This window comes from Rhea americana, unplaced genomic scaffold, assembly GCF_003343005.1.
Source record: "Rhea americana isolate MKP2758 unplaced genomic scaffold, rheAme1 scaffold_116, whole genome shotgun sequence".
Classification (NCBI taxonomy): Eukaryota; Metazoa; Chordata; class Aves; order Rheiformes; family Rheidae; genus Rhea; species Rhea americana.
In genome coordinates this window covers 2045931-2067947 of record NW_028185217.1, presented here as the reverse complement: position 1 = coordinate 2067947, position 22017 = coordinate 2045931, and the positions used below count along the sequence as shown (strand labels likewise).

The following is a 22017-nucleotide window of genomic DNA, read 5'->3' as shown; positions in this document are numbered from 1 at the left end:
GCTTACTAACACCCTGTCTTGCTATGCAAGTTATCACTTAAATGAATATTCTGACAGAAAGTGTCCCTGTCATGTTTTAAAACTTGGAAGTCTTAACCTTTTGATACCTTTTAGGATGATGTTGAAGAAGGGAAATTTCATTTAACACAGTGTACTTTTAAAATACCATTGCTGCTCCCAAGAAATTAGGTTAACCTCATGATTTGGCCAGATTAAAGTCTAACAGGGCACTGGTGAATCTGAAATTACGTAGTCATTCTTGGGATAAGTTAAAATAAGAGTACTTACTTGATCAGAAAGCAACAAGACAGGCAAAAGGTAAATGCAAGTAGTTCTATCCAACATATAGCAACATTTTCTAGGTAAGAATTGTTAGTTTCTGAAGAAGCTTGTGACACATAGGGAATTGTTTGTCAAGCCATAGATGGAATAATCTAAATTTTGATTCTAAGTAAACATTTAACCTCACACCAGTTTGAAAGAGGTACCTGATTAATTTGCACTATTACGAATGTTAGCGTTGTGCAGAATTAATGCCTTATCTGTTTTGCTCCCCATCGTTTAGGTTAATAAGCTTTTTAACGTTTCAAGTTATGCTGAACCAAAAACAAAAAAGCGCTTTTCCCCCCATCCCCTAATTACTAAAAGCTGTAAGATGGCTGCAGTATGACCAGCTCTGTAGGTTAGTTTTGTCTCTCATGCTTAGTGTTCAGCAGAAGAGGTGTCGTAAGTACAGCAGTGACAATAAAAATCCACCCCATGTATTTTATTGAGATAGAACCATTTGCTGAATTTTTATTTTTTTTTTAAGCGTTACCTTTTCTTGTGCAGACTGACCAAGAAATCTTTGATTATGATTGGTGTATTATGTCAAACTGTAGGCTAGTTAAAACTTTTGTAAAGTTGCCTGGAATGTCATTTGTTAGGTTATAAGCTCACACAAATCTAAATGAAGGGTTATACGTGTTGTGTACAAATCTTAATTTCAGAAATTTGAAAAAAATGTCATTACATTTGTAAAACCTTGTACAGAAGATTTTTCACTATGTGCCTAGCTTTGGTGTCCATTCAGCTAAAATTAATTAAAAAGGTGCATGAAGAGAAGCAGATAGAAATAAAAAGTATATGTAGAGATGACTATTTTATATTACATGGCCCAATCCTGTATTTATTTGCCCCCTTTTTTGAAGTATTTATAAAGACCTAGTTGAAGACAGCTGTATTTTTTGTTAAAATATTCAGTAGAATTGTGCCTTTTTGTCTGTATGTGAATAAATGCTGTACATTTTTGCAATAGGCTTGTAGCCATGTTTTAGAATCTACACTGATTATTCTGAGTTTTTGCATGAACACTTACTGCAGTGATTTGAACTACTTTCATAGTTAAAATAAGCATTTAATTTGGATCACTACAGCTATTAAAAATATGCATCCTAAGGTTAAAAAAAAAGATTTTAATTTATTTGAGGCTTAGTATGGGGTCTGATGGCTGTACCAATCCAATCAGCAGCTGATTATTCTCTAACTTCTCTTGACATCCCCCAAGAGATGTTGCTTACCTCAAATAGTTTTGGCATGTGCGTTGTCCTTCCAAAGTTAAAATCTTCATATGCATTCCACTGGAGAAGCAAGTGAGGTTTCTTAGCCATAGGCGTTCACGGTAAGCAGGCAGAGTGTACGTCCGTGCTATGAATTACCTGTGTAYGGGCAACCTTGGCAGACACGTTTGCTGCTACAGCAGGATCTGTAGGACACAAGCTCCTCCAAGCAGGTGAGGGGGCACAACCCATCCCTCCCTAGTTCTTCTTAACCAAGGTGCTGAAATACAGAAAGGACTCAGCAGAGCAAGAAAAGGCCAAGGTGGYGAATGCACGTGCATTTTGAAGAACGGCAACTGGTAAGTTAAGGTTCTCTGTCAAATCTGTACGTACGTAGAKGTGTGTAGGTTTGCGGTGTGCGCAGTTGTGAGCGTTGCCCTTTCCAGAACACTGCAATGAATGAAGACTAAAGCCTGGCCCTCCCCCCGAGGTACCACTACTGCAAGCTCTTCAAAGCTGGACTAAAAGCCTGAAAGGGGGGGGTTGCAGCTGCCCTACAGGTGGTGCTTACGGCTGCGTTTCTGGAAGGGGCTGCACTGCTGGAGTTTCAGGAATAACACCCGCTCAGAGCTGARGGCAGCCTGCTAGCCACCTCAACAGGCTATGCAAGAGCTTGTAGGTGGTAACAGATCTTCTGAGAAACAGTCCAAGGTATGCAAAAGGACCTGTGCCAGAAGTACCAGGTCCTTGTACATAGTCAGTCTSTCACCTGTTGAGTGGAAATCAATACCACTTAGAAACTATTTTCCTAAATAAACATAGACAAGAACAAAGGTTGTACTCATTGGGGAGCATTAATACCTCAAGAGAGAATCTTGAAACAATTAGGATGGGAAAGGAAAGCCCCCTCTAGAAGTCGAACTGAAATGAAAAGCAGGGTGGTTAGGATGGCAAGTGTAATTTGACCACATTCCCTTTTGTGGACAGGTGTATTTGTTCTTTTTTTTTTTTTTTTTGGCTTGAGATAGATGAAAGAGAGGGAAGTACGATTCTTTCCTGAGGCGTGTCTGCCAGGACTGCTCTGCTGCTCCGTAACTTAGACATAACTAACAYTAAGTAAGTGCTGGGGTCCTGCATATCCTGCTGCTGAAAAAACAGAAAACCCACAGCTACCAGCTAGGTTTAGCTTCACAGCATTTCTCRAAGGGGCACTGCATGGAAGTAGTCTGTCATCATCTCAGTTATGCAGTATGCAAATGAAAATAAAGTGCTTGGTACTTACCTCCCTCTGTTTTTTTTWWATATATATATATATGTGCACAGTTGATAAAAATCTTGCTGCAGTAGATTTTGGAATTTCAGAATGATATATCCATGTTTGAAAATCTTCACGTAAAGTCATTTAGTAGAATGTTCTCTGTTACCAAGTAGAATGGTACAGCAAACTGGAAAAGCACTGGTAAAAAGGTATGTGAGACTATAAGAAACAGTAACTTAAGCAGAGATTTTCCTTGAAGCTGCTTCATCTTGCAGCCTTTTCTTTGCCAGACTAGCAAGCTTTTCAGGAGCACCCCAAACTGTTACCTTCCATGTGGCGATCAAATTACTTCTGTCCTCAGAGATGCAAATACGATGAAGATCCACTAAGACAGACCTACAGTTTTTGTTAGTCCAAAACAACACTTTTCAAGAAGCACTGTTAAAGCATTACCCATCCAATGAATTAGAAGTTATAAAGCACATCATTATATCCTCCTTGCCTAAGAGGAAGGACTAGAAATTATATTACTTTAGCTCAAAATGAGAGCACTTCAAAATTCAAGGAAATACAGTTCAGTCCTCATTTTAGAATAATATAGCTGAAGTTTCTCATCTATGAAAGAAAAACTTGTACCCAAAAGGATCCCCACATTCTGGAATCTGTAGAATTCAAGCATACTGTTCCAGAAGGCATAAAAGCCACGTATTTTTCTGGATGACTTGAACAACTTTGTGCAAATTGAAGTAATAGGTATCTCAGGTTCCCAGACACGTACAAACCAAAGACAGCAGATCAACACAAAGGCAAGGAACAAATGTAAAATAATAATTAGGAAGAAAAAGCTCAACTGAGAGAGGATTATGGTCCTTAGAAACTAGCTCCTTGAATAACCATAGCAACACTTTATTTATTAACTGTTTTCCAGGCACATCAGAACAAACTGAATTGAATCCTTACAAATGGAAGCCAATAGAGGCATTTCCCAGTTACCACACCTCCTACAAAAACAGCAACAATTTGACATTTGTGACATAATTAGTATCTTAAAACTCAAACGATTTCAGCACACCTTACATAAAGTATCTTCAAAATGTTCACAGGCTATTGAAATAGAAAGAAAAAGGTACAAATTATATGTGAGTAAAGATGTTTACTAATTCTAATACTGTTAYCTAGTCTCTGTACACAATTTTGTCATAGTTCGAATTGGTGATTTTTACCAAAAAGACCAATACACCACAGCACTGTATCAGACTGCTGAATTTGCTACACTGAAGGACTTTATTTGCATCATTTTGTCTTCCTGTCTTTACTTTGTATAGAGATACTGTAGCTTCATCCACCTCCTTCCTTACCTGAATAAAACAGAAAATGTTTCTCCGGATTTTACAAATCTTGCTATGCATTTGACTTTAATGCTCCAATATGGAGTTTCTCCAGCAATCTTCTCAACTCCAACGTGGTGTGAATGAACAATATATATATTCAAATATTTTCCCACTCCTTCAGGGAAGTAACTTTTTTCTTGTGTGCAGTTACCACGCTGAGCTGTAATTAAAAATAAGCAATAGTTTCTCCTTCTTATAAAAATCATTGTAAGACCTGAATGTTAGTAAAATTTCAATACAGAAAATGTCATGGAGGAGATGGAACAAGCTTAGACAGGTGAGAATTTGGGGTAAACAAAAGAGTTTACAATAGTCTAAAGGTGGTTATTGTTTTTATCCTATTTCAGATCCCAAAGACTTGCAAATGACTAAAAACAGGTTATCCAGAGTACACTTAAAAGACATTTACATAGAAAATGCATATATTTTTAAACTGCAAAAACGATCTATTTTTAATGATGATTCTTCACTGGAGTACTGTTATTTAATAATAAGCTAGGATTTTTAGTCATGAACTAAACACTTAACATTTTTACACATTAAACACTTAACATTTTTTTCATACCAAAATACTGCACAAGTTATAGCATACAATAAAGCATCACTGAAAAGCAGTCATCTTTGGCTTAGAAGGCAAAAAGTAACATCACACACCTACAGCCACCTATTCAACACTGGAATGACTGTTAATCTGAGCGCCCTACTTAGGCCCTAGTTTCATGTCCCCAGGCACCAACGCCAGCTCAAGGAGCTCCCTCCTGCCCTATCTCTGGCCACTTGCTCTTCAGAAAGGCTGAGTAACAGCTTGTGGGAATGCACAGTGACATGCATCAATGCAGTGAAGTATATTAAAACAATCCTGCATTTGAAAGAGAGAGAGATGGGAAAGTAGGGTATTAAATTTTATCCTACACCAACAAATGTACCTGGTTCATATCAAAGCCCTGGAAAGAGCTTTGTGGCAATCTTTACACAAAACCAAAGGTTGACTTCTGAGGGAAAGGAATACGGGACCAACCCCTTTTGAAACAACCAACCACTCCTTCTGGTAATTTTAACGTCGTTGCAACAGGCTACCTCCAGAGGCTAGTTATCTTCAGAGGTAGCCTTCCCTCAGTAAAGCTTAAAGAGTGCTGGCAAAAACTCAGCAGAATAAGGAGAGCTCTGCATATCATTTTAGAAGCAATATTTTGCTGGTACATGCAAGTATACAAGAAGTTGTTCTCTGGAATTTGGAAAAATCAGAGCTGCCACTTCTCATAGATGACTTTCTCAAGATGCCATCACATCCAGGTCCTAATCCTCTCGAATAGCCTTCAAGATCTGTCCTATGTCAGCTGTGCAAGCAATTGTGCCCACTACTAAATACTTGTATGCAGTAATAACTTACTTACAGAGAGATGCCACCTGAGTTTCTAGGTTTGCATTTTCTGCTGATTTCTAGTTCTGCTGCTCTAGTAAGCAGGTTAATTACCCTAGAGGAACTGCAGCTGTAAATGATGCTGATCCTAATGAATATATATATATATATACACATACATATATACATACATATGTGTATATGTATATATACACACACACATGCCACATGGATGACTAGCATCTTTCAGATATGCTTTCATGGAAAAACAGAAACAAGTGAATGTCAGTTCCCTCAGCTAAGAGCAGGGAAGGGAGAAAAAGATGGTGCCATCCATACTAGCTACATCTTCAGAAGCACACAAACTGTAAGGAAAGCAAGGAAAGAAGCCATTCCTTCTTTGACAGAGTTCTACTTTCAAGTTGCAGGTTGTAGTATCTTCTTCAGGATGAAACGAGGAAGAAAGCAGCTGCATCAGTCAGCAAAAGCTGCAGTAATGCTTTACCAAACCTGCCACTAAATCTAGCAGCCAAGTCAAATGCATAATGTTTCACAAACACGAACAGATTGCTCTCTAGCCAGCTTGCTTTTGCAACAAGCTGATTCCAGCAGTTTGAGCTTCAATGACAAGTGCAGGAGCTGTATCTGCCAACTGGAGGAATGCTGCGAGTAATTCACCTTCATCTTTGACGATATTCAGCTTAACAAGATACTAAGTCCTTCGAGCAGTTGTGGGAAAAATTTGGAGTATGTTTTGTCAGTGTGTGACACATGTAATCAACCATGCTGGCATGAGAGAATTTCAGTAAGCTCCAAGACAGGGATGGTAAAGTCGTCTATCCTATACTGGATTTAGAATTACAAGTAATTACAAGTAAGATAATATAATGAGAATACACAATTCAGTAAAGGCAGAAAGCAACCCTGAACCTACAGATTAAGAATACAGTGACGAGTTACAATCCTTAATCGGAGGAGGCATATATACACATTCGGTCTCCTGAGTCCTAGGAGAGTGTGAAGACTTCCTTTCTTCAGATTCAGAAGAGCAGACCACTCTTGCACCAGTGCTCCTGAAGACCCCCTTTTSCAGCCTTTAGCAGAAGCTCCGAGAGTACAGCTTTGGGGATTGTGGGGGGAAGAGAGAGGGGTGGACAGAAAAGTTCCTGAGTCACTGCAGAGAAGCCATACCAGACATTTGKCAGCTGTAGTCTCTGCCAAGCCCGAAGAGGGCAAGGTGGTTTTGAAGACTGGCAATAAGATCTGGATAACCAAATAGCTTCTATTTGTCCTATTAAATCTGCTTTGTTACCTTTCAGAGGGAGACTGATGAGGAACAGATAATTACTGATGTTTTCAAGCAAGACCTCTTCCTATAAGAGTACTGAGGCCATGAATTTATTCCCTTGAAAGCTGATGTGACCACACTCCTTTAGGCAAGACAGTGTCTCACAAATACTAGAGCTAACAGATCCATACGACAAAGGAAAAAAAACAAAACAAAACAGTCTTTCAGAGCAAATATGCACCAGCTGGCTAGACCTTGTAGTGACAAAAAGCATCTACAGCCAGAAAAGATAGCCTACTTTATGATAGCTTGGCAGCTAGGTCCACTTACTCATTGCTGTTGGGAAAAAAATGCCATTTGTCCTTATTAGACAATTTGGATTGACTGAACATTTCCTCTCTGCAACTCATCTAGGAATACCCACATTCAAAATCTGTAATTTGTAAACAGTGTTTCCTAAATCACCATATAAAATTAGAAGGCAGGACTGCCTTTTCCCTGTAGAAGACCAACTTGAATAACATATTTACTTATCAAATAAGTGAGCCCAGTGTAGAAACCCTCCATGTGATTTGCTTCAAGATGGACAGCTTGAATAGCATGGAAAGAGGAATGCTAGATGGGAGAAAACGGCCTACTGTCCAGCAGAGACAACACAGCATTTGTATTATACATAACACTGTGTTTAAGGCAATTACAGCCTGAAGTTCTTCTCTTTCCCCTTGAAGATAAGCAAAACTTTTCTTCCCCAAATCCCTTATATGTCAAGACAATATTGAAGGGTACCAGTGAAAGTTGCAATTTTGAGTTATAAGAGAACCGGAAAAAAGTAGTCTGCAACAAATCAGCCCATTAAGGAATCACATAGGTGTATAAGGAAATCTTAGGCAAATACACAGCTCTAATGGACACAGTTTGTCTGAAGTTTTCAGRGTCACCAAAACATGCACCTTTGCAGTGAGATACAAACATCTTCCCTTCCTTTGCCCCCTCCCCAGGCCCTGGAGAAAACCAAGAATTTTCTATTCTGTCTGCACAATTTTCAATACTTTTCATATACTGCAGGACTTAAGGTACGTAAGTGGCAGTAACTACAATGCTGTGCTTCGCCAGCGATCTTGGGGGACACAGCTCTGAGAGCCTGCRAATGAAAATGCGGGTGTGCAAACAAGAAAATAACAACACAGGGAGTTCACATGACATGACAGAGGACATTCAAGGTTGTTGTTTGACAAACATGGTATAGGTCCACACTATCCATTCTGTCCTCACCCACGGCACACATCTCCCGGCCCTGTGCATTCAGCCACACAATAAACTAGATGAGGGAGTTTATTTGCCTGAAAAAACCCTCAAAATAGAATTCTCACAAAACAGCTATGCTACTTAACAATTTCTATAGAGGCTGTTCTCCAGCCATCAACTAAAAACATGCTTTATGTTTTGAATCTGACGGAGGCTACCCAGGAGATACAGGGATTATAGTAGGCATTAGCACAATGTTTATTCTTTATCACATGAAGCCATCAGTTATGATGGCTGAAGTTGCAAGAAGCTAAAAAAGGCTGTTTTATATTAAAAAAGAGCTGTAGTTCTTTTACTTTATAGCTCTAAATTTAATTGACATGAAAAGGAGCTTTGTCTCCCTCTTTGTTAACTTTCTATCATTTTTGAACATGAAAATGATCATAYACCTTCATTCACACATTTTGAACTTAGAAGTTTAATTCACATCCAGTTTGTTTCCCTGAACAGATCTACATCACTTAAGCATCCTGTTAGAAGAAGACTTAGTATTTAACTGAATGTTCGTCACTTTTGGGATAACACATTCAAAACACAAGTTTGTTCAAATTACACTAGTAATGTTGCACATAAATGATCACCTCTGCCTCAGGGAAGATACAAAGTCCTTCCCCCCACAATGTTCAAAGGGATTTTTATATGCTGGGGAAAATAACATGTTTTTTGTTAAAGTTTTGTACCTTTTGAGATGCTGTAGCTGCCCTCTGCTCTGCCTGGCTTAATCGTCTCTGAAGCCTATTGATGTATTCTCGATATTCCAAGATTAATTTTTCATCCTGTATAAATGAAATATCTTATTACAAATGAGAAATTCTCTTTATCAGATCCATACATACCGCAGTGAGAAAGCTTACAGCAAGAGGAACTTATGAGGTGCAGTTGTTTACCTCACAGAGTAAGAAAAGACTGAAGACATACTGCTGACACCTAACAGAGAACTTCTAGATCAAATATACAAACTGGAGCTGATGAGATCATATCATTTTTCCTATCACAATAGTCTTCAGAGGAGTTTTTATTTACTTCACCATCTTTAAGTCAGATGCACAAAAGCTGACATTTTCATTCAGGTAATTTAATTTATAGTCTTACAATATAAATGTTTTAGCTATTCTCAAAGCAAAAAATTACATACAAAATAAAACAAAKGAGATAATCTTTTGTGCCAGATTTTTTCTTCTGTTTGTCTAAGAGTAAAATCTTTCTTAATCATCCTTTACTTGAATGGAAATTCTCTCACATCAGCCTCTTTCTTCTCCTCTAAATAATATAGCACTACAAAAAGACAACACGTAAGGACTTATTCTAAATAGAATTACATATTATCCCAGATTTATGAGACGAACTGACAGGATAGCTGTTCTCTAAAGTGACCATTAATTAYTGAACAATGTACATCCCAAAACAACCCTGCCTTTAATCTTTAATGGATGATGCTTTTAGCTATATGCATATGTACACATACAGGAATTATATATTCTACTACACATGTAGTACATGAAAAGTTTCACTTCTCCGCATATACTACATCATAAATAAAACAATGCCTCCTCCCTTTCAGAAGCATGCATACATAGCAATAAGTGTCTTCAGAAATATTTTTTGAATTGTCTAAAGTTACAGTATTAGTAACCATGAAAGAGGATCTCTCCTTTATCCCATTTTATAATTTCAAAATAAAGTTAACTTGTCATCCTGTTCCATTTGAACATGACAGTCTGCAGAAATAGAGTGGGTTTTTCCAAGCTACAACTGATCTTGCCAAAAATATTTAAGTTTTTATAAACTAGCAACATAACTCACCTAAAAAAGTTTCTGGTAAGATCCTAGTTTATATGCATCAAGTTGTAGGTGAAAGTAGTTGCCATATTAATCATTATCTTACCTCAATTATCTTCTCATTTGCCATTTCCAGTTGAGAAAGGAGCTCTTGAGTGCGAAGTTTCTGTTGACTCAATTCATTTCTGTTAATCAAAAAGTAAGACATTGATGAACACACAGTAGTAAATCAGTTACCTGAATATTATCTCACAGGTACCTTCTCGAAGCATTATAGGAGTTTATGGTGCATTTTTAATTGTAACACTGCTCTTAACACATTCATTTCAAAAGCACTGCAGCTTGTACATCTTARTGATACATACTCAAAACTCTAATGGCACAGGAATGAGATGCACTTGTTAAAATCAACAATCAACTGGACTCTGCCAAAAACATTCAGTATTTTATAGGTATATTGCTTTTTGCTGTTTATTATCTTATTTTACAAGCATATTATTAAATATTTCAGTTATAAACATAAACTGCATTTGTAGTGCATTCAGTTCTTAGATTAACCATCTAATTAATGTCCTATAATCAGAATTCAATGTGTACATTTCTGAAGATGCTTTTAAGTACCTAAAACCAAATCATTCTAAACTTTTTGATACAGTCAACAACACATTTGAAGACAAAAAGAAAACACACCAGCTTCTTCAAAAGTAGTCTTTTCACTTTTGTACTGATTGAGTTCTAGTGATCCTAACCTAGTCTGTACAGTATTGAAGACACTAAAATATCTGGATTAAGACGGACATCTTTGAATTGGTCCTCAAAGGAAATAGTCCTTGCCTTCTATTATCAGGAAGCCACCAAAGAAAAGGTATGACAAAAATGGAAAAGAAAAATCTCTTAACTTTGATAATTTTAAGCAAAGGAAGTTGCAAAACCAAACAGATTGCTACAGTCTTTGATCAGTCTCTATCTCCTTTAATAACAATAACCATGAAACAATAGTGTGATCTAGATCCTCAACCAACAATTTCACCTTCTGCTTTCTCATTCATATATACTTGAGAAGAAGAATTTTCAAGTCTTTTCTCACTGAATCTACCTCCTCCAACTTGGAAACATACTGAAACACAACAGCTTTCATAACTATATAAACACATTAACAATGCTCAAAGGTTAGATCATACCTAACCTCTAGGTCCTCTGCTGTTACTGAAATGACATGCCCTGTAAAGGAAGCTAAAGCTCTATTTTTTCTAGAGGAATGCAGGTAGGGTAAGGGATTTTTTAACCTCAAATCTCCATCTTCAGAAAGCCTCTACTGTTTGTAAWTTATTTGCAAAAACCTTAAAACTTAGTATTTCACAAAAGTTGGACTGAAAATTGCTGTGTAATACTTGAAGGGCCAGATAATATAAGCTTGCAAGTATAGCTGACTGGTAATTTCTTTCTCTGGTTCTCTCTCAACCTTCTTAACCAATCCCAACTCGGTATCACTAAAAACAGCTCACCATCTTTTGACTAGCTGCTATAAAAATGAAAATACATAGGCTGATATTAAACCATGTTAAATGATTAAAATTATATACACATGTTCCACATTAATACTTTTATATAAAACAAGTATTAAAGATGGTTTAAAATTGCAAAACCAAGATATTATATTAATACTTAACATTATTTTTGCAGTTTTTCCTTATTAATCAATCCTAAGCATCCAGCTAAAGCGTTTTCAATTGGGAATCCTAATGAAAAGCTAGATTTTGAATGCTGTCTTCAAGTTCAGTTTTCATAAATGGTTTTATCAGCAAATGGACTTGAACTTTCTTCTTCACAATGAAATTTCACGGTTCATTTCATATGTGTAAGATAGTAGTATACTTTTCAAAATAAACTCCTAGAAAACTATTCAAATTACTGCTTACAATGTATAGACTGTTCAACTATGCTAATAAAATGAGGCTTTGAAAATAAGGAAATCATTAAATTCTGACAAATCAACTTTGTTGTAACATCATCTTAAGGTGACTATCCAAATAGTAATTTTCTAAATTCAAAATCCTTAATAAATCACTGAAAAAAATCTGTCTCCTATACTTGTATAAGATGTAGAATTAGCATCCACAGCAGTATAGACTATAAACAGAGTTTATGTTTTTATGTACAGTTGTGTATCAATAAATTATTTTTATATATCACACTGAACATGTGTCTACAGGAAGTAGTTTTACCCTGCAATCATAAGGAAACATTACAGCTATTGGTCTAGAAAGTTGATCCATCCCGATCGTCAACCCTCCCCCCAAATGCATATTATGAGGTTTTAATAGTGAGAGGTAACCCAAACTTCCAAATAATCAAATCAGTACCTGCTCCGTATTATCTTTGTTAAATGAGTAGGAAACAAAAGGTGAGCTTTTAGTATTTTGGCAGACAGCTGATAAATCTGCCAGCTGTAGCAAGTATTTCTGCAAAACTCTCATACGACAAATATAGCATGTGCCAGATGTTTTTGCAGTTGAATTATACTGTAACATGCTTCAGTTACTCTTAGTAATTATGAATTTTGTATACTGCCAGTACCTGCAGCTGTCTCTCATCCTGTTAATATTTTTTTCTTTAATGAACATCTTAAAATAAGCAGCTATAGCTGCCAAATGTTACAGAAGTGCAGCCAAGAATAATGTGTTAGAAATGGAGAAAATGTCTTCAGCTCAAGTTGCTGTGTAATTCACTCAATGTACTGTACAGCATGTAGGGAGAAGGCAGTCCTGGCCAACACTTCATACATAGGCACAAAAAAGGTCATTTTTCAGAGGCAGGGTCTTTTAAATTATAAAGAGACAAACCTCAGGACTCCTGTAAATGCACATAGTTACAAATGAATCAGGGACTCTAACTATGACATAGAAATGTTTCAGAAGCAGAAGCTGCAACAAAAACATCTGAAACAGCTATCGTCAAATGAGAACAATGTTAAGAATTAAACACATTAAGCATAGTATTTAAAGAATTATCTCAAGGATTTTGTTTTATAAAAAGTAACAATTATAATCCAAGTGAATTTAAAAAAWTGAAGCTATTCAGTAGCATTTATTTTTTCAAATATAATAGGTTATGTTACAACAAATGTTTTGGGTTTTTTTTTGAAAAGTTATTTTCAGTACTAGACAATAGTGGCAGATGGTTAGGATTATGAATTTACCAACTTGTTCAGACTATGTATTAGTATTTATCTTATTATTATTTTTAATTCGAGTCAAGATTTTTAAGTTAACTCAAATGCATTCTTACATGAAAGTCATTTCTGAAGTACTTACCTTCTCTACTATTCAAGCCAGTGTTTACAAATTCTTTCTTAAGTGCTGTTTGCTTTGCAGGTTCAGTTTGTATTTCTAGAGAGAACAAACTTGTGGATACCTATTACTACCCCTGCACACAGGCTTAATACTACCTTTCCTRAGTAGTCATCCACACTTTAAGAGAGTAAGGTAATATTCACAACAAAGTTGACAGAATTATCAATTTCCTGTACAAATTTCAAGGTATAAGATCTACTTTTTTCATGTCTGCAGTTTTCATGTTCTACTCTACTGAAGACCGTTCGGTGGATGTCTCAGTAATCTGATTCAATATGAAATTTATCTTTGTGAATCCTCTTCTGATTGCTGGTCCAACTAGAATCCTGTTTGACCTGCTCTTGGCCTTGGTTGCAGGTAAGGATTCTGGTAAGGGATTATGTGTAGCCACTGATTATCTGCCAAATTCTTCTTCAATTTCTCCCAATTCCCCCCTTCRCTCTCAGGCTCAGAACATATATATCTATAAAAAATGCTGATACGTTAATTAGAAGAGATTAACCACCTATTACTACTTGTATTATGACGTTCTTTTATTGATTTGTTTAATCTAGTTAGTGTATGTACAAACTGGTCAGGGCCTATCACTGGACTTTACATAATAAATGAAAAATCTGCCCTTATTTTTTAAACTTGCATACAGAGTCTTCCATTTGCATTTTCTTTGAGTAAATGCTGGTAGCTTTGATTACCCTGTCTTTGCTTAAATTCTGTTGTCAGAACTTTTTCTGTCTCTCTCTCTCTCTTTCTCAATCTGGTCTTCATTCTTTAATGAGGTTTGTTCCCTTCCAAATCACGTATTTCCTCAATATTCCTTTGGTATTGGTGATTTCGCTTTTTATCACTGCTGTCATATGTTGTTCTCAAGTTAAGTCTGAAGAACTACGTAGCTTTAGATGCAATGCTATACAGTAATACCAATAGTTCTAGCCAGTCCTCTCCCTGAAAAACATGGTCACAACAATTGTTTTTCTAAATGCTACCTCTAGGAAACCAAGAACCTTTAAAAATATGTGTATGTATCCCTCATTTCTATTAGAAGTAACTTCTTACAAAAACAGGAAATGCAAGATGCGAATCACTTGACACTATTATTTTACAACAATYGTCAAAGACAAATCACCTATGATCTTTGAACTTTTGGGATGTTCAAACTTATAGCAATCATAGAATTTACTGCTTTACAGTTGGAAGCGCTACATCCCATAGATAGAAGCAATGCATTTTGTTGTTTATTTCTTATGAAATACCACTAAAATTTGTGGAAAAGAGGCAATATTGAAGATCAAACTCATTTTTTAACATTAAACCAAATTCTGATTTAGTTATTTAATTTCCTAAAGCATGTCCATTATATAGATATAAAAAAAAGAAACTCAAGTAGCTGTTTGCTATTAAGCTAATGAACATCTAATAATTAAATTATACTCTTCAAGACCTAAAAGCTCTTTATAAGTCTTTAAAAATTACTTTCAGAAATAAGTTTGCTAGTGTTACAGAATGTCTATACATGTCTCCTCAGTTCTTTCCATTGAAAACCTTATTAAAAAAATACAAAAGATGACCTTTTGCCTTTAGAARTTCACCTGGTTCTACTGATTATTGCCAATCCGAACTGAATCGGTGGTTCAATCTCAGACTCTAGCAGAGATGTAGCTGTCATAACACAGCACATATCTTCTGCCTAAGAGAAATTCAACAAATACTTAATGTAGATACGAATTTCTGTTTTAAACGACAGTTCTGTCGTTTGAAGCAATAAATTCAACTTAAAACTCAAGATCACCCAAAATTTCATCTGAGGGTAACAAATTTTTCTGTATGTTGATACATATAAGTAGAGATAGATAAAAATAATTTTGTACATACATACACATTCTTAGACAAAAAAMCCCCTAAAACTTCAACAGAAAAGCCTTGGAAAAACTTATCTTGAAATAAATATGAGCACTACGCCATTTTTTATAACCTTCACCAGTAATCATTCATTTACATAACTATTTTATAACTGTAAATATTTGCTGTATTGTTCGTATGCTCACTATAATCTAAGTTCACTTCTTGTAAGTATCATCAGAATTTAAAGTACATCTAAAATTCGTGCAATAGAAAGTCAGAAAAAAATGTAATTTACAGTCTGCAAGACTATTTAGACTTTTTGCAGGAATAAAGAGTACAAATGCTAGTCATGAGCTGTCAGTCATGCTGCCAACAGCAATGTTTTTATTTGGAAGCATGACCTACGTTGCAAATATCACTGACCTTCTTAGCTGCCTTCAAGACTGACTTTTAACACAAGGATATGGAAGCAAGCCTGGTTCCTTGCCCTCTTGGAAGGCCACAGTGAAGCCTATTATCAATAAAGCCTTTCAAAAATGTACAGCATCTTATGATGCTTCCCTAGGAAGAAAATTTTTCTCACAAAGGAAGACTGCTTTATGTTATGAAGAGAATAATGGAATTTAGTATACGAGTATTCAATGCATTCCTCCCTGTTTCACCAGACTTATTTTTGTTTTTCAATTCCAAGTTCAGTTTTACAGGCAATGATTGTTTATTCAACTTGAAATCAGAGAGGCAGACCCAAGTGTCCAAGAAAGCACACAATAATTTTCAGTGACGCTTAAAACTATCAACATATTTTATCTACAGTTTGTTACTGAACTAGTAAATTATTGTATTATTTAAAATAAATCATCATTTTGTTCTTCTGTTATAGGCCACAACATTACTGCTTTAATTTTTGTATTAAAAATCTGCTAATGTTCACTGATATTGCTTCATTTCTTAAAATATTTATTTGATTTTTCCTTTACATGTATGTATTACACCTCACAAACAAAACACTACAGACTGAAAAGATGACAAATGAGCACTACAGAATTTGGAAAAGTAAGTAGCTGCTATTGGGATGTTAGCAAGGAAGTCAAAATGTTTCAGACACCTTCACATGGAAAATGAAAGTAACAGGAAAAGAACAGAAAAAACAGAAACAGATCATGAACTTAAGGCAAAGGAATGGAAAACACCTACACTAACAAATGGGACAATGACTCAATGCTTATGACAGCTGCACGAACAGCAAACTGCTGCTGAAATTCAATATAAAATGCTTTTATTATATAAACTACCTCCCTAGTATATATGAGTATGGCTCCCTAAGGCAGTTTATAACTATATATGAAAAATATGCACTTACAAAGGACACTACTGTGCTGTAAGAGTAATGATTATTAAAATCTGAAATTCTGTTATATGTCACCAACACAAATCCCTGTATTCTCTCATACATTTATATGACTTGTGTTTATCAAATAGTAAGTTCATTAAGTTCTACAAAATTTCTCAGGCAGTCCTCACTATTTACTAAATAATCATGATCAATAGAATCAGATGAATTTCTTAGCTAAAACAAATGTGTCTGACAAACACTTCTGTTCCTGGCTTTTATACAGTATGTATAAACATCATCTACAAAATCATCTTAAAAAGTAACTGATTTTGCTTTCAGACTTGCACCAAAATATCAGCCAAAGTGACAGAGAATCATGTGGACTTAGTGTAGACTTAAAACTTTTAACGTGAAAAGAACATTCTTCTTCTGTTCATCTGTCTGCTGAAAAAGCTACTGCACTACTAAATGGGATGTTAAATCACCGCAGGACTTTTCAGATGATGCTACATAGGCAGTCTCTTACATAAATAGGGACATTTTCAAAATTTGCTACCACTTTTTCATGCAGATTCACAAAAGAAATTTCCTCTTGTGTCTGTTAGATTTTCTATGTCAGCACTTTGTTGCAGATAAATTACATCTAAAGCTTTCGGCCCACTATAATAACATTTTAACATTTAACATAAAAGCCTTAAGAAGGAAAGCAGCTGTTTCACAGACAATTTCAATTGCTTTGGAAGTCTGCAATTTTTCTCTTTTAACCAAAGTTGCTGAACTATATCCAGCATCTCAATTATGAACCTAGATGTTCAACTGTGACAGTTTATACAGTTTTGTTTCCTGAAAATAAAACACTTCAGTTCCTAGCATAAGTTTACCAGCTTAAATTTACCTTAGCGTACAACACTACAAAAYGCTTTTCTTCTTTAGTTATAGTATTTACAAAAGATGCTAAAAAGGCATCAGTAAAACCCAACTAATTACACACAGTGAAGCTATAATACTAAAACTGAAAGAGAGTAAGCATAGCTCCCAATGTCTCAAAGGAAAGAGTTTATAGGTAGATCAGTGAGCTGATATTAAAACAGAAACATTGTTCAATTTTCTTGTATTTCTAGTAGGGCAGAACTAGATGTATTCTTCTATTTGGACAGACAATAGGTACAAGTCATGATACTAGAAACTGTACCAATTTAAAGATATGAAAGAAACTATTTTCTAGGGGACACGCAGCTATATACTAGACTCCTATTAGCAAAGTTTATTGGAGGTCAAATTCACATGCTTCTCTAGAAAGAGGAAAAAAAAGTTAGTGTACTGGTATGGTAAATCTGCAATATGCAACATTTTCAGGAAGTTATCTTCCTGCTCACGTTTAGAAGCATGGGTTCTAATTCTACTCACACCTTAAGTATTCTGTTTCTGTCAACTAACAAGTGTGAAACTAAGATCAAAAATTATGTCTCAAAAACTACCTCTTGTGCAATCATCTAGTGCATAGACGATACTGGGAATATTATGGTTCAAGCTGAGAATATTTAAGTCATTAAAATAATGGCTTAAACAAAGCCATTTAAAACAAAGTCTTTAAAGCAAAGACTGAATGCACTTAATAAAAGATAATGACAAATACTATTTGAACACTGCATTCTTATCTAATCATTCTAAATTTAAAGAAGTGAGACTTACGAAATCAGGTCTCCTAGTTCAGAAGTTACTGTGTACTAGTCTGTCAATCTCCTTCAACTTTCAACCAATTTTGAAGAGGAAGGTATCTTGAGGACATGAAATTCTTACAAGTTGYATAAAAATATCAGGCTAATTTGATCTCTATTTTATAGGCTACTTGCTCTGACAGTCTCTCTTGAGCCTAGAAATCAAATAAACCATGAAGCAAAGACATGCTGTCTTTGCCTCTATTGAAAGAAAGTCTGTTACTTGGCCTCCTACACCTGACAAGCAGCAGCAGCCAGCTGGCCAACAAATAGGCATTGCATGTGCCAGCTTATAATTGGCCACACTTTGGCTGTTACCCACCAGCCAAACACAAGACACAAGGGGCAGCTGAGATGGTGGAAAGCAGTACCTGAACAGGAAAGATGCTACAAATCTGCCGTGCACAGATAAATTTTTAAATTTTAACACTGTACAACTTAGCCACACACTGAAAAACAAAACCGAGATGAAAGCAGACATCACATGCATGTATTGAGCTGAGTCTGGACTGTTAATATTTTTAAATGGAAATTAATATACAAGTAGAAGCAAGCACTTTATTTAGCAGTATATATTTAAAAAAATGAAAGATTGGTAGAATTTATTTCAAAGATGACTTGCAAGTGGTTTATTTCTTACTGGGATACTTCTTTCTCTACTCATCCATTTCCAGTTACTCCACTGTAAGCCTCATTCCTCTAAACAAGTTAGTTGATGCTGTCTCTATATAGGCTCACAGGCAGCATAGCTGCTTGTATTCCCCAGTATCTAGGAATGATAAGCAATCTTTATTGTTGTTTGTTTGTTGTCTAATCTTGTTGTGTGAGATGCCCTTCTTATCATGCCCTCTCAAACTGAAAATATTCTTAGGTACAGTGCTGAGAATACACGTAGAGGAAATGAAGAGGAAATGAAAAACCATATATATTCCATTTATTTTTTGTCATTACGAGATGTGAAATTTTTGCTTAGTGCTTAGTTACTAACTTCACAGAAAGTACCTCAGCATTTCTTTTTGGAACACTCCTCCTTTTTAGCTGGAAGCACATCATCTGGTATGAATGTTTGCTTTTCACTGTTTTTTAACACAGGTATACTGTTGTACCAAATGTAACTAAAACTATAACAGCTTCCAGAAGAAAAGAAAGGTTGCACTTACTTTAGCTTATTGATCCTGACTTCTGTAGTTTCAGTAAGATTTTTTGTTTCTTCTTTCCACCGATTTGTTGCTTTCTGCTGAGCTACTAAGAGACGTCTCAGTTCAGCGGTAGATTTTTGACTGCTGTCTTCCATTTCTTTAAGTCGAGCTTCATATCCATGTTCTTTGACAGAATGTTCATGTTCCATCGTGCTTATCTAGAAAAAAAATACGAACAGGACACAATCAAGTCACTCACTTCTTTCTTTTTTTCAGAAACACTTTAGTCATTTGTTGTAAGCATGTAACATACAGTAATTAAACTTGTAATTATATGTCAAAAAGACAYATGTTCCCAAAGCCAATTTAAGCAAATAGTACCACTGATAATAAAGGATAATGAGCTGGGTATGCTTATTTTTGCAAATAATCTTTATCCTTCTCCCTTGTGTTTTCTCCACAGAAACACATTCTTTCTTTTTTATCTATTCAAAATGTGTTAGGATTTTCTTAACTGCATCTAAAATCCTTCGCATATCAAGGAAAATGGAGGCAAGCAGTTAATCTGATCTGTGACTATAAAAGAAGCCTGTCTGATAAAAATAGGAAAATGATCTGGTATCCACTTTATAACCTCTACCTATGCATTATGAGATTGATTCTTTTTTTTTTATTATTATTATTTTTAACTGTTAGACCAAAGGGTTCTGGAGTTGGAACAAGATTTCCTATATCATTTGACTTGGTRGACAGTTTTTGTACTTCGTAGTACAAAGCAGTAACTGGATTTGAGATGGTTCCCATTCATAGGTTAGTAAGACAACTTACTGAGGTCTTCCTCATTGCTGTAGGTTCTTAGATCTCTTTCCAGGTTCTTTACATTTCTAGAGTTAAGAGCAGAGGGGAAAGTACCAGCAAATACCTTGGCTTTATATATTTAGAAATCATGTCAAACATCAAAACTGTTATTCCCTTCAGAAGACAAAGGTACCCTGATCTGTTGAGGTTAGCTATTAAAGTATTATCCCACCTACAGTCTGTTCAGGTGCATTTAATGGAAGACCTTGAAAAAAAATGCTCTTTGTGCTAAGTATCTTGTTTGCAACTATCAATCCAAAAGCCTGTACTCTTTGAACAAATTTGATCCTACTCTTCTGGTCCTTCTGAAAATACAGAACTCACGTTTGACAACCACACTRTTAAATTATTTATTAGTTAAGCACTGCTCTGATAATGTGGTGGACACACAAGTAAAGAAACAAAAGCAGAATGAAAATTCTGGACTGAAAAGCATACAGAGATTCCTAATGTAATATAAAAAGCAGATAAATGAAGCTCTAAGATTGGAATAATAAGTGAAATCAATTGAAGAAGAGTATGCTTATTGTTTGAACTATTCACTTTATARAAGCAAAGAACATCTGGGATCATCTCAAGCAGAACTTAACACATACTAAAGTAGAATTTAATTAGCAGAGGCTGAGCTACCAAAATTGATCTTGAGAACATACAATGTTACAACAAAAMAAAGGCACTTACAAAGCAGAATATAGGAAACATTTTCAATAGGAAGCTTTCACCCCCAGCTTAAGCTTACATTCATTTTTTCATAGAAATACTGTCTTATTAAGCCAAATACAGTTTTATGCTGAAATAAAAACAAAACATAAACAATACCTTTATTTTAGCTTTTTGTTGAGCCTCCATAGCCAGTTTTCTTAAGCCCTCCATTTCTTTTTGCAATTGTTCATTCTCTTGCTGAAGTTTTAGCCTTTGTTCACTGACAAAAACACTCTTTTCTCTTTCAGCGTCTAGAATGTTTTGCAATTTACAGATCATTTCCTGGAAACGAGATTTCTCTTCCTCAGAGCTGAAAGAGGAGAAAAGTCTTGTTTGAAAACTTATTCAAGAGTTGAACCTATTTGACCTTTTTCTAGGTTTATTTTGCTGCAATTGCGATGGTCTGAAGAAGAAAAGGAAGACAAAGTTTGTAGTTGGCAACAAAATCTTAATAGAGCAATTGGTCTAACAGGATATTGTCTCTACTTACAAGGCTGACCAAAATTATGAAATGGCTTCCATGAAAGGAACAACAATGGGATGTAAGGAACTCATTGGAGGTTTACAAAATTCACAAATGGTATGGAGATGGGAGTAGGAAACTGTTTTGTTACCAGGAGGCAAACTGAAAAAAAGACAGTTCTTCATACAGACATATGTCTGCTATGGAACTCTCTGTCATAGGATGTTGTGAAGCATCTACATGGATTCACTCGTTTGACGGCTGGACTAGATGATCTCCAGAGGTCCCTTCCAACATTATCAATTCTATGATTCTAGGGAGATGTACTAAATATCACCTACAACTGGAAGGCTGTCATATCTATGATTCAAGTAACAACAAGATATTCGTGCAGTGGTAACAGTAATAATAGTCAAAAACATTCTATGGGGGCACCTCTGGACATTTTTAAGCAGTCAATCACTGCAATACCAGAAGAGCATTGCAATGAACCATCACAGTCAGCTTGCCATAATGTGCAGTTTTTCCTCTGACAGCCCTACAGAAAATATATTAGGACAGACAGACCTTTGGATTGACCCAGTAGAGATGTTCTCTTGTTTCTTACTGAACTTAAAGGCTTTTTTTTTTTTTTTTTTTTTTAAGTGTATACATGCTCGTATGTTGCAATGGGTGTTACATCTGGGACTATGT

General features: G+C 35.6%; 1 protein-coding gene across 2 annotated transcripts in view; it reads right to left on the bottom strand.

Annotated features, from left to right (window-relative positions):
* Positions 1–3686: 3686 nt before the first annotated feature.
* SCLT1 (sodium channel and clathrin linker 1) overlaps positions 3687–22017 on the bottom strand; it is a 44316-nt gene continuing 25985 nt past the window's right edge. For both annotated transcript variants that reach the window (XM_085318075.1, XM_085318083.1), the window contains 5 exons: positions 20979–21171; positions 19323–19519; positions 10026–10104; positions 8821–8916; positions 3687–4347 (listed from right to left, as the gene is read on the bottom strand). In XM_085318075.1, the coding sequence (XP_085174201.1) occupies positions 4285–4347; positions 8821–8916; positions 10026–10104; positions 19323–19519; positions 20979–21171 (628 nt within the window). In that variant the 3' untranslated portion in view covers positions 3687–4284. The remainder of the gene's footprint in view (positions 4348–8820; positions 8917–10025; positions 10105–19322; positions 19520–20978; positions 21172–22017) is intronic.